At 52.5% G+C, this 12,910-nt stretch overlaps 1 protein-coding gene across 2 annotated transcripts in view; it reads left to right on the top strand.

Annotated features, from left to right (window-relative positions):
• Window positions 1-766: 766 nt before the first annotated feature.
• The window catches only part of ZNF423 (zinc finger protein 423), a 326,671-nt gene continuing 314,527 nt past the window's right edge, over window positions 767-12,910 (top strand). For both annotated transcript variants that reach the window (XM_082676939.1, XM_082676938.1), the window contains exon 1: window positions 767-1,333. In XM_082676939.1, coding sequence (XP_082533065.1) covers window positions 1,294-1,333 — 40 coding nt within the window. In that variant the 5' untranslated portion in view covers window positions 767-1,293. The remainder of the gene's footprint in view (window positions 1,334-12,910) is intronic.

The raw sequence follows: 12,910 nt of genomic DNA, 5'->3' as shown, positions 1-12,910 counted from the left end.
GTGTCTCTGCAGTGCAGCCCCAGCAGCCGGATCGGGAGGAGGAGAGCCAGCGACCACAAAGAAGACAGGAGCGCAAGGGAGGCTGGCGGGCGGGCCGGCGCCGGCTGGAGCGCGGAGGAGCCGGGGCGCAGCCGCCGCCGCCGCTGCCCGGGAGGACGGGAGCCCGGCCGCCGCCTGCTCGTCCTCCTCCTCCGCCGCCGCGGCCGCTGCCTCCCCCCTCTCCGAGCCCCTGGCCCATGGAGGCAGCTAGCGGGGCCGGCGAATTGGCACCGGCCTGGGGATCCGCTGCGCGCCGCGCGCTGAGCACCGTAGCCCGAGGGCAGGCAGCGGCGGCCCGGCGCACGGGCTGAGCAATGCCCGGGGCACGGGCGCGCCTGCCCGCCGCCGCCTGAGCGCCCCCGCGCGCCCCTTCCTCCTCCGGGGGGCCGGCGCCGGACCGAGCCGAGAGCCAGAGAAGGGGGCGTGAGCCAGGGGCCCCGAGCTGCGGCTTCCGAGCGGCTGCGGCCGTTTCGAACCCCCCAAGTAGGCTGAGTTGAGGGATACCCTTCCCCATCCATCATAATTTCCAAACCAGGCGTTTGGGCATTTAAAAACCATTAATATTTATTATTATTTTTTGTGCAGCAGGGGGTAATCTGAAGGCTTTTTTTTTTTTTCGAGGGGTGCTGAGCTTCCGCGCTCCCGACCGCCTCCCGGTCTCCTCCCCCCCGAGACCCCCTCGACTCCAGCCCCGTCCCCCCTCCTCAGATGGGTTCATTGTGAGCTCCGCACCGGGTTGCGTAGCCGGACGCCTGCAAACTTTGCACAAAAATCCGGCAAGGGGCGGAGGAGGAGAAGGAGGAGGAGGGTGAGGGTGGCGGTGGGGTGGGGGAGGGAGGGAGGGAGGGGGCCGCAGGGGCCGGGGGCCGGCGGGGGGTGGGGAGGAGGAGGGGGGCGGCTTTTTTTTTTTTTTTTGCATAACTCGGCTCGGCCGAGTGGCCTCCGGACTCCCCGCGCCGCTGGGACCGCTGCTGGGACCGAGAGCCCCCGGCTGCCGCATTGCAACAGGCAGGGCCCCGGCGCGCCCCCCGGGCCTCCCCCCGCCCCGGAGCGGCCTCGGCCGGCCCGGGCCGCCCCCCCCAGGGAGGCCGCCCCGGACCTGCGATCCGCTCCCCACAGCTGCCGACCCGGCTGCAAAAAAAAAAGTTTCCGAGAGGCAGGAGGAGGAGAAGGGGGAGAAGGGTAGCCCGGAGCGGCGGGGGGCGGCGGGGGGAGCCGGCCGCGGAGGGCGACGGAGCGCCGGGAGCCCCGGACATGTCCAGGCGGAAGCAGGCGAAGCCGCGCTCGGTGAAAGGTGAGCGAGCGAGGCCCGGCGGAGGCGCGAGCGAGCAAGGAGGGAGGGAGCGAGGGAGGAGGGACCGGCGAGCGGGCGGGCGGCCTGGGACCCGAGCGAGCGAGCGGAGAGGAGGAGGAGGAGGCGGAGGAGGCGGAGGCGGAGGAGGAGGAAGAGGAGGGGGAGGAGGAAGCCGCGAGCCGGAGGCGGAGGCAGTGGAGGTGGAGGGGGGCATACCGCGGACACCCTACCCGCCCGGACCCTCTCCGGGCCCGGCGCCGCCGCCCGCGGGGGACTCGGGCCTGGGGGCGCCGCTGAGGAGCCCTCGCTGCTCCCTCTTTGCGGGCCCCGGGCCCACGTGGCCAATCAAGGGGTGCGGGCCCGACTTGGCGGGGATTGCGAATCTCGGCGGCGGCGGCGGCGGCGGGCGGGCGGCGGGAGGAAGGAAGAGGCGGTGAGGATGGGCGCCCAGGAGGCCGGTAGCTCCGAGGCCGCTCTCGCTGGGCCCCGGGCCTTGCCGCCTTTCCTGTGTCCACGCCTTGTCGCCCCGGGAAGCCGAGGGCGGCGGGCGTTGCTTGCGCGCGCCCCGGGCCCCGGCCCTGGCCGCCGGGCGCCCCCTCCCCGCCCCTTGCCCAGGCCGCCCTCCCGGCACGGGCCCCCATACTTCCTGCCTCCTCCACCGAGGCCAACCGGGCCGGGAGCCTCCGTCAGGAGTTCATTGTCTGCGCAGCGCCGGCGGGACGCTGGTCCCCAGGGGAGCGCAGCGGCTGCCTTGCGCGCCCCTCCGCGGAGAGCTCCCGCGACCCGACCCCGGGCACCCACACCCTCGTCACCTAGGCTGGCTTCCCGTTTCAGGTCCCCGGAGTGCACACGTTTGTGAGGACACACAGCCCCACATCCCCCTCTTCTTGTCCTTGTCTCGCATTCTATTTCTACCGAGCGCCCGCGGGCCGAGCGGGGCCCTGGAGAGCAGAGGCCCCGGGGAGATGCCGCATGAAGGCAACTGAGCCCCTCCCCTGTCCTCTTCCCACCCGCTGCCCTCTCCTGGCCTCGTCTGCTGCTTTGTCCCCATTCCAGTCTCCCCCGGGTGGGTGCCCGGCCTCCCCCGTCCCCCGCGCTGGGAGATGACAGAGGAGGGACAGGATGAGAGCCGCTACGTCTCTGGAGCCAAAAGTCCCGAGGCCCTTGTCCTCTCCCAATTCCCTTGATGACCTCTGGCCCGAGCCCAGTTCTGCTCTGAAAAGTTCATTTCCTGGAGGCCTGCGCGGGAAGGCGCAGGGGCCCCTGCTCCCTTCCTGCCAGCCTTGCTCCTGGCTGGAATGGCTGGGGCTGCATCTGGCAAGGAGGGTCTTGAGACACCCGCCATTGCTCTCCTTCCAAAGTCCCAGGAGATCGCGGGCACTCGGTTCAGCAGAGATTCTCCCTGTCATCTTAGCAGCGGACCAACTCAGTCCAAACTCAGCAACCCGCTTGCTCCCTTTCCTCTTTTTCCTTGAGATAAGTTGGTGTTGTTCCCCTCACTCTGGCAGGCATCCCGGTCCTGGATAGCCTGACCTGTTCCACAGAACTGGAGGGTCTAGAGGGTGTTCTGGTTGAAACCAAAATGGAGACCTCAGTAAGGGGACAGGAAAACGCTAGATGTTTGTCCTTTTGCTGAATAGAAGGGTTCTCGGTTTGAAATAATGTTTGATTTCTTTTCTCTTTCCTTGGCTCACTGCTCACTCCTTCAAGAGCCACTTAAGGTGGCCCAGAGGAAAATGTACAATTGGAGTCTCTGGTTGGAAAAACAGTTTTATCCAACTTGGGCAGTTGATTTTGAGTTAAATCTACGTATAGAAACAGATTTTTCATAGAGGAAGATGCAGAGCTTACCTACCTCTAACTCGAACCCATGCCTCCATACCTCTTTCTTTTAGAAGTCGAGGCACAGAAAGCAAAGGTGGAGCAATTTGCCGGGAACAGATGGGTGGGTGTTTCAGAGTTGCTGGAACCTAATTCTAAAACCACTCTGTGTATCACTGAGAAAGACTCAAGAGTCAGTCTTCAACCTTTCATGGAATGAGCTTGGACATGATTTTTAATGAATGTCTGTCTCTCTCAATGTGTATATGTACATGTATAGCAGAGAATTCAAACTCATTGATGGGGGGAAGACAGCAAAGTGGGAACAAGACTAGTGTAGGCATTTTGAGAAGCGTTGTAAATATCAACCACACAGCGCCTTGCCTTTCGGCCCTTGGAGTGTGAGATCCTCTGTTTCTTCTCGCGACTCTTTGCATTTTCCAAAAGCAGCTCCAGCCCTTGTCTCTCACCATTTTGCCATTTATTCAGTTTACTGGGGTGAACAGGGTGGAGATGCCGCCCCTTAAGGGGGAGGAATTAAGAGAGAAGATAATTTGAATAGATAAAGAGTTACAGCAGGTGATGGATTTATTGCTTTTCAAGAACTGCCTCCCCTCCCCCCCTTCTCAAGCAATATTCAAAAGTGTGCTTGAGTGTGGACAGCTCCTTATCAAGTGTTTAAAATGACAAGGTCTTCACCTTTAAAGATGCTTCTTAAGGAACAGTGGTACCTTTTGAATTTTATTTTATTTGGCCTCCGCTGCTGTGTGTCAGGGCTAACGTCGAGGCATTGTGGACTTCCCCAGTCCGCACATTATATGTTGTGAAAGTTGCTTGGCTGTATAGCTCGTAATTGATCTAGCAAATGTGAAAGCCCATAGCAGGAAGGAAAGACAGAAGTGTAACAATTTCTAGTGGATGCTCAGAAAGTGTGATTTGCAAGCAGGGCATGACAGGTCTTAGTGGGGACGTCGCACCTCCCACTCAGAGACACAACCTCCCTTCTGGAGTGGGGTCACTTGTCCCCCCTGGATGTTTGTCTTTCTTTGGAAAACCCAGCTCCCAGGGTGGACACCCAACAAATAGAGAAGAGTGCTAGGCAGTAGGGCAGCGGGGAGAATAGCCTCGTTGGTCGTCAGAAGCCTTGTGATTTAAAAAAAAAAGAACCACACACACCAAAAAAAATATCAGTGTTACAAAAGTCACATTTTCTGACCGATTTCTCCCTCCCGACACCATCCTCTCCCTTTCTGTTTCCTGGTGGTGTGGTGTGGCTGTTGTGAGATGATTTGTTCCCTTTGATAATCTCGGCCTCATTCTCCGGGGTTGTTCCCATCACATCTCACTGATGTTATTTTGGCCAATGATATCAGATGGTTTGTTAACCTACTCCCTTTACCCACACTGCTTCCTCAGATCCACAAAACAGCCCCTCCATTTATATGGAAAATTAATACATCTTTTTTCCCAGGCTCAGCTTAAAACTTTTGAATAATTGGTAATACTGTTGATTTCCTCCATCCAGCAACTGCCTGTTAATTACACTTCTTAATGTTAATTAGCGCTCAGGCTGTGTCCATGGACCCGCCAACCACAACATCCCAAAACTACCCCCAGTGACTTCTCTGTGCTCCCCTCCCCTTCTCTGTCTTCCTCTCCTGCCAGCCCATAGCTCCTCCAAAGTCCATCTTATAAATTTGTTGGTCTAGGGACTTGGAAGCGGTGTGGTTTGCCACTGCTCGTGTTTCCATGGAAATAATTGAGTTGTAATAAAAAGAGGCATCTGAGGTTACAGGTTTCTTGATTCAGCTGAGACCACATACAGGTGTAAATTGTCCAGATTTGTTTGGCTAAACGTACATGAGCTTGTAGGAAGGGCAAAACAGATCCTTTCTAGGTTCTTTAGCTTTCTATGTGGATTGGGGCAGCTAACATTTAATCCCCCCTTCCTCAATTAAGTCACCAACTCCCAGCTTTGGGAGGACCTGTCTCACTCTAGAAAACATCCTTTATGTCTAGTAATTACTGTTTAGATTCTTCCACTTGTTTCCTTGCAAAAACTGAATAAGCAATAAGATAAACTATGTGTGTTGGACAGGAGGACCCTGCTAAACGTTTAACCATAAGGTGCTGAGTGTGCATCGCACGAAAGTTGCAAAATGCTGGTGACTTTACAGTCATGAAGTAATTGCGTAGAACCATCCTGGCACTGTTGTGGCCTGCTACAGCATGTTAACAGGGGAGGGGGAGAGGGAGGGGGAAAGTGGAGTGCAGCATCTGATACAGCGTTCCTAGCTGGAGACTAAAACTGCAGGTCTGGTTCAGTCTAATAGAAAGTTGCAATCATTGCTATATCGGTAGCCAGCTCTTAAGCTGGTGGCTCTGGAATTCTTCCCCTGATGTAGGATTTAATAGTCTGGCAATTAGATGCATTGATTTCTCTTAACTGTTCATTTGGATGTGTAAACGAAAGAAACCTGCCACCGATGGAGACGGGCCGCCTGGCTCTTGGAACAAGGCTGATTTAGGAGGTGGTGGTAGGAGAATGGATATTTCAAGGCAGTGTTGGGGCCAGTTCCCTCTTCTTTTAAAATTTCAGCCCATTTTGCAGTAAAGTGAATAGCACCAGTTTTTCAGATACTGTTTAAAAATAAACAACGGTGTCCAGTTCTGTCTGAAAAGTAGAAGCATCCTCTTCTGCAGATGTGTATAGAGTAATGTTTCTGTCTTTGAGTGACGGGACTCACTTGCGTATTTTCGGCAGATGGTCTGTTAGGTACCAGAGGGAAAAGTCACAAAACACCTTGGCTCCGAGTTCCAGAGGGACCTCTTGCCAGAAATGGAGTTAGTTCTCTCTCCCCCTCCTAGAGGCCTGGGGTCACCTAGACCACAGTGGCTCTGTCAAGCCCTGAAGAGGTGTGGGGACATGGTATCTTGGACCCCTTGGCAACTGGTGGGCCATGTGACTTCAGTGGCTTGGAGAGTGGGTAGGTCGCAAACGTTAGCACCTCTTAACTCGCTGCTCCTGGACCTGCAGGTTTCTGTAAGCGTCACTAACTTCTGACATGCAGGCATCTAAAACTGTCTTGATGGTGGGCAAGCAGAGGAAGGCTAGCCCTATCTTGGCCCTCTCTTTTTTTTTTAACGGAGGTGGATGGGTGGGTTTAGTTAACTCTTTGTTTGCCCGAGGTTAAAATGGACTTACCTTTCCTGGACCTTGTCCATGGTACACTGGTATTTGCAAAGAATATTATCTTCACGTCTCGAAAATGTTTGCAATAGATATCAGGGTTCCTTTCTGATCTGAGGGTCCAGGGTAATTACAACAGAATGCCTTGAAAACTGTTAGTGGGCTCCCCGTTACTGTGGGTAGCCGGGGAAAACCTTGATACACCTTGGTTGGTGGATTTGACAGTTTCTGCAAATTCCTGCATGTTAGTTGGTAATCAGAGTAGTTTTGCACCCAAAATGGACTAATTAAGCCTGGATTGGTTATATTCCAATTGAAGTTTTTGGCGCCCTCAGCTCCCTCTGACTGTGGGAGAGGGTAGGGTGGAGTGGAGCGGGGGAAGTGCTGGTGGAAACTTTTGATACATCGCTTACCTGCCGGGGATGGGGGGGGGTTGTACACTCAGTAAATAAAAATACTTTACCTCTTTCAAGGAGCGCCAATTAGCTGATTGCTCCGTGTGGCTGTCTTTAAGGAGAACGCTGTTTTACCTATCTTCTTTTACAAAGGTTTGATTTTTAATGTCTTGTGAAAAGGATTCTCTTTGTCTTGATTGCTGTCAGGAATAAAAGCATGATGGTAATATCCCTTTGAAAGCTATTGTATTGTCAGCCCTGGCTGACAGCGGGAGGGCCTCCCAGTGTTTTAGATTAGTGCTGTGAAAACACTGACATTTTCTTTGTTACATTGCTGTTGTTCTACTTGCAAAGTCAATTACACAATGTCAGAGCTCAGTTACGAGTTGACTTTGGAACTAGCAATGTCTTTTCATTCTCTTCTTAAAGATATAATTTACCTTTGTTGTTGTTGTTTTGTTTTCTTTTTCTCTCTCTTTTTTGACCTGCTTCCCTCTGGTGACCACCGCCTCTGCCCCCTAAGAGTCAGAACGTGTTAGCTAGGCAAACACACTCTGGTTTCAATCGTGGCAAGTCAGATTCAAAGGCTGCTACATCATTATCTCAGAATTCTTCTGCTCATTCACATTTTAGTGGCTTCTTATTGATATAGTGACTACAGCAGCCAAGATACATAAAAAACCCATCGAATGAGATTACGGTGTTGATAATCTCTTATCAAGTGGGTTGCTCTGGATTTGGGGTCCGTAAGGTTGGCAAATTCCAGGTTTTCTTTCTTTTTTTTCCTGACCCGGGCTGAACCAAGTTCCTGGGTTGATGGTACCCCCAGCAAATAGTTCTTTGCTGCAGAAGATTTATAAACATTCTAATCTCAGAGGCCAGGCCTGGTGAGTTTTAGACTTAGAATCTTGGATGACATCATGGTAGGGATAGAAGGGTCTCATAAGAGGACCTTGTAACCCACCCTTCTCCCACTGCAGACAGCCAATGCAAAATTATAAGGCTCTCTAAGGTACCTTTACTGGGTGCCCTTGAACTCAGGAGTGATTTTCATTCCTGTCTTAAGTGTGTGAAATCCTGCTGCCGAAGGGGAGGCAAGCTTGACATGTCCAAAACTGAAAATGGTCAGGGTGGGTGTTTTTATTCATGTCCCTCCCCCTCCATCCCTGCCTTCTCCAGGAAGAGAAAACCAGAAATTCCTTAGTTCTCTGAACCTGGCTGCCAAAGAGGCAGCCACCTGAGAGCGGACGGAACTCGGGGCAAGGAGACTTCTGCCAGTGACTCCAGATGACAAGGACGCTTCAGGAAACTCCGGCCGAGGACACTAATTGTGGGCCCCCAAAGTTGTTATTATGAACTGCCAGACAAGAGCCCGTGTTCGCCAGCAATTTGTCAGGACTAATTTTGTTTTTCTCCAATAATTGAAAATTAATGTCTTGAAGTGAAAGCAGATGTTCATGTCATCTTCTGAATTGGGATATAAAATGGGGCTCTGTAGATGGGCTCACTAATTTAACAGTAATTTCCCTCTCGCAGCTAATGGGGGTGTTGGGCTGACGCTACCTGAGGCCGGGGTTGGGAGATGAGAGCATCGGCTGTACCAGTTGTACTGTCTGAGGTGGCGGGAGCATTCGTTTTGGAGGGAGAGCAGGGTAAATAAAAGTATTTCCTGGGGCTATGAAACCTGGAGAATTCGTTAATTTGAATAATCATTCGTGCAAGAGATATTTATTGAGATGATTCAAGGCTTTATGCTGGAAAAGGTGAGGGAACCTTGGTTTGGGAAGAGAGTGGATTCCTACAGGTTAGAGGATCCTCGGCGCTGGGTTCGTTACCTTCACCTGGAGTGAAGCTGGTTAAAATTGCGGATTCCTGGGTCCAGATCCTGGAGATACTCACCCAGCTGGTCTGGGGAGGGGTTCAGAACTCTTCATTTTTTTTTCCCTTTAAAAAAATTGAGGTAAGGTATACATACTGTAAAATTTACCATCTTAACCATTTTTAAGTGTCCAGTTCAGTGGCATTAAGTACGTTCGCGTAGTTGTGCAGCCGTCACCACTGTGAACTTTCATTTTTAGCCAACGCCCAGGTAGTGGTGGGTTGGGCGTGGTCTTAGCCCATCATTCTCGGAGGAGGCCATCCAGTTCAAGGCCTCCGTTTTCTAGGGAGAGATGAGAAACAGAGGCTCCGAAGATGAAGTGATTGGGAGAGCTGGTGATGCTTTTCCTAGCTCTGGTGAGAGAGGGGAGACTGGAGTGCCCCAAGTCCGGGCAGGGCAGATGAAGGCTCCATCAGGGCTGGTGGGCTGGGGGCTGGGCAGGAGGGGTGCTTAGGAGCTGTTGAGTCATCTGGTGACCACTCTGAGGATGAGAACATTTGTTCTGTCTCCTTGAGGGGCACCGTTCCTCTGGAGACTGAGACTGGCAGGTGTGAGGTTGCCCTGTGGCCCTCACACCTGCCTGCCAGGACCCAGATGGCCCCTCTGACCTACCCAGCCCTGCACACTTCAGGCTGGTTTGTCTGTGATGGGGAAGGGGAGGGACAGCTGTTGGGAAATGGTCACGTTGTTGCCTTGATTCCCAGTCGCAGTTTGCCCACCACCTCTGGCCCGCAGGTCTGGGTGCTGCAGACGCTTATACTGTTCTCCTTGGAGGTGCCAGGTGCCTTTTTCTCCCCTGTTTTTTTTTTTTTTTTTCCTGAAATTGAAATTTGCCCTTTCGTTACCTGGGCATGAATTATTTTTTGCAGCGTTGTCATTCCCTATCCTGCTGTGAGGTTTATCTCTTCTGTTGATCCTAATTAAATAAAACATACTGTCCACCTAACTCCTGTTGCACTGAATTCTACCTGCCTGAGACAGAGTGATGGCCATCTGGGCTTGGTTAGGGAGCAGGGCATGGCTGGATAAGGGAGCTGGGATGGTAGTGGCTGTCACATCCTGGCTGGGTGTACCCCCTTGGCCTGGGGACTGCAGGACCTCATGGCCACCAGCAACATACAGTGTATTTCTGGTTCCTGAACCTGAGATATTGCTTTGTCCCTAGCCCCATGGGGCTGCAGGTCTGAACTTGGGGAGACGAAAGTCAATCACCAGCTCCAGGGAGTCCCCAGGGAGAGGGTGAGGGAGGAGAGGCAGGCTCCCAGGGCAGGGGGATGGAAAGAGGGGGCAGGCTCCTGTCGCCTGGGATGGAGGCTGCAGAGAGCGCTGGGTTCTCTGGGGAGCCGTGTCCCTGTCCCCTATCCCCTCAGGGAGAGAGGGACCAGCTAGGGGCCTGGCACGCATGTTGGGAAGACTCTACTATTTTTGCCCTTGAACTTCTCGGGATCCTGAAAATCCCACGTTGAAGAGAAACCTTGGAGGCCACTTCCTTCAGACTTCTTGGAGTGTGTTTATGGCATCCTTATTTCCATCCAGCCTGGACTCACACACTTTCTGTCTCAGGGAGCTCACGACCTCTGTGGCACACCTGTGCATTTTCAGTTTGAATTTCACGTGTTCGTCTTTCTGTGAAGCTGCCGTCCGCCTCCTGTAATTGAGGTGCATTGGTTCTGGGTCTGCCTCCTGGGGCAACAGGGAGTAACTCAAATCTCAGGTCCTCAGAGCAGCCCTGTTGAGAGTTGGCAAAACTGGCCTTGCTCTTCTTGTCCAGGGGGAGGGTTTCTTTATATAGGATGCAGTCAGCCTGGTGGGCTTCCAGGACGCCACCCTCATTCGCATATGACCTTGACTTGGGCTTCTGGGTCCCTGTGTTGAAAAAGGATTTGTTAGGTGAATGAGTAAGTGTGTAAACTGTTGAGGGAATAAATGAACGGGTGCACAAGTGAATGAGTGAATAGTGAACAAATGATGGGTTAATGACGGGATGAATTCCTAGATGAATGAGTCGATGAGTGAGTGGGTGAACTGATAGGGAGCACAGATCATCTTTGTGGGTGACTTGGGCTCACAGCTGACATCTCTGGTGGTCTCTCCTGCCCCCCCCTTCCCCTCCCCCAGTCTCTGTTCTGTTCAGGAGGTGGGACATGCTCTCTCTGGAGGACTGGGAACCCTCATGCCCCTTGGGGTTGGCATGCTTTGCACCCATTCTCCCCCTTTATCCTCAGCCCAGATAGGGGCAGGGGTGTGTGTAGTACTCTCTGCTATGAGATTGTAGCTAGTTTATTGAAGCTACCGTGCCAAGCGTTGTGCTGGATTGTAAAACATTGTTTTCAAATGATAAAAGCAATATGAGATTTTCATACTAACTTTAAATAAAACAGAACTTTCAGTTGAGTAAAGTCCCTTCCTCTCCCCCCTTCCTGCCACAATCCTGAGGGGGCTTCAAAGTGGACATATTTGACCCAGCTTGGTGCTGGCCAGGACTCTGCAGTCCAGCCTCCATTAAGCGACCTTCAGGACCTTCTGCATCTTTCAGGGATGGTTTGCCCTTCAATAGCACTAGGAGTGAGGGATGGGTTGGGAGAAGCAAGGAGGAAGGAGAAAAATGGGATGTGTTTGTGGGGAAAACTGCCAATAAAATAAAAGTGTAAAAAAGAAAGACCCCCTACTCACTGAAGGTCTGAGTCAACATTGATTTATTTCTCTGGAACGGGAGGGTTGCGGTTTGGAGGAAGCATGCTCTGTGATCTTGGGCGGGACAGCTCCCACTGTGGGCCTCGGTTTTCCTGTCTGTGAAATGGGATGGAACTGGTTGGGTTGGCTCTCTGTCTTAGATGGTTAAGATGTTAATTCCTGGAACATAGGAATGGGAAAGCACAAGATGCTTTGGCTTTAAAATAATACAGACTAGAAAGATGTTGTCAGATATTTTCAAGGTACTTTTTAAAGTGACGGGTCCGCAGAGCGAGAACACTGAAGTGGCAGATGTGGGGGATCCGCCAGCAGGGCAGCTGGATCCTCCCTGGCTCCCCCAGCCCTTTTGAGGATTGAGGGGAACATTGGATAAGAGAAAACATGTCAAGGGCTTGACTGTGATGTCGGTATCTTTTCACGTGTCTGACAGTTCAGTCTGAGGTGCCCCTGGCTCTTCTGGCCCCAGGGCCTTTGCCAAGCATCCTTGGAGCAAGCCCCCCGATGCTCCTCTAATCCAGGGGCAACGTGGGTGGAGAATGTCCAGGTCCTACATACGCCCATCCAGAGTCGCCATCGTGGCCGGCCCTGATTGTGGGGAGGATGTGGAGGGTTAGTGAGCAAGCACTCACCTGTGCCAGGCCCTGCCTTCAGCTCCTCCCACCTGTCCCCACCCTCACCCCCGTCAGTTCTCACAACAGATCTCTGACTTATCTTCTGGACCTCAGTTTCATGGATGCACACACTGAGGCCCAGAAGTACCTTGGCCAAAGTCACATGGCTGGAGGGGCAGAGCTGGGATTAGCTCAGGGCTGGTCCAACTCCGGAGCCTGAGTCAATAGCCATTCCCTTTACCTATAACAGCCCAAGGGACCCGAAAAGATAACAGAGAAACTCATGCTCTCTCCAGGGGCTGGAGGAGTGCCTGGACTCTGGGCTGGGAGAGAGGGTCACAAGTGAAGGCACAGGAGGTCTGTCCTGCTCCACCACCCATCTGTGTTCTCCTTTTGGGCTGTCCATATCCGCATCTTAAAAAAAACGATTTACACATCTTAAAAAATAATTTAATCTCTCCCCCTTCTCCCCCGGGGATGAACACTGTTATCCACAGTTATTTTCCTCCCAGACCTCTTCTGTGGTGGATTTATACAAAAACATATGTGTAGACACCCATGCATACATAATTTTAAACCTAGATAACATCGTATAGTGCTTGACTACACTTTCTCTTATTTGCTATTTTCATAAAAGAGTGTTTCCCATCTTGGTTACACATTAGTATCATCTTAGCACTTAAAGAAATAACATTACCTGGGCCCCACCATGGACCAAATAATCCAAACTCTTTGAGGATGGGGCCCTAGGTGAGTTTTTTTTTTTTTTTTTAAAGCTTCCCGGGTACTTCGACTGTGCAGCCAGGGTGCAGAACCATTAGTGTAGGAGACATCATCATGTTAGTGTTACAGACGACTCCACTTCAGTAACCATAATGCTGTAGAATGGGTGTACCAGCATTTATACACAGTCCTCTACTGATGGACCTTTAGTTATTCACTGTTATACACAAGGATGCAGGGAGCGTCCTTGTTTATAAATCTTTG

The sequence above is a fragment of the Grampus griseus genome (genome assembly GCF_964374135.1).
Source record: "Grampus griseus genome assembly, chromosome: 19".
NCBI classification, from domain to species: domain Eukaryota; kingdom Metazoa; phylum Chordata; class Mammalia; order Artiodactyla; family Delphinidae; genus Grampus; species Grampus griseus.
The sequence above is the reverse complement of the archived record's forward strand: the minus strand, read 5'-3'. Positions and strand labels throughout refer to the sequence as shown.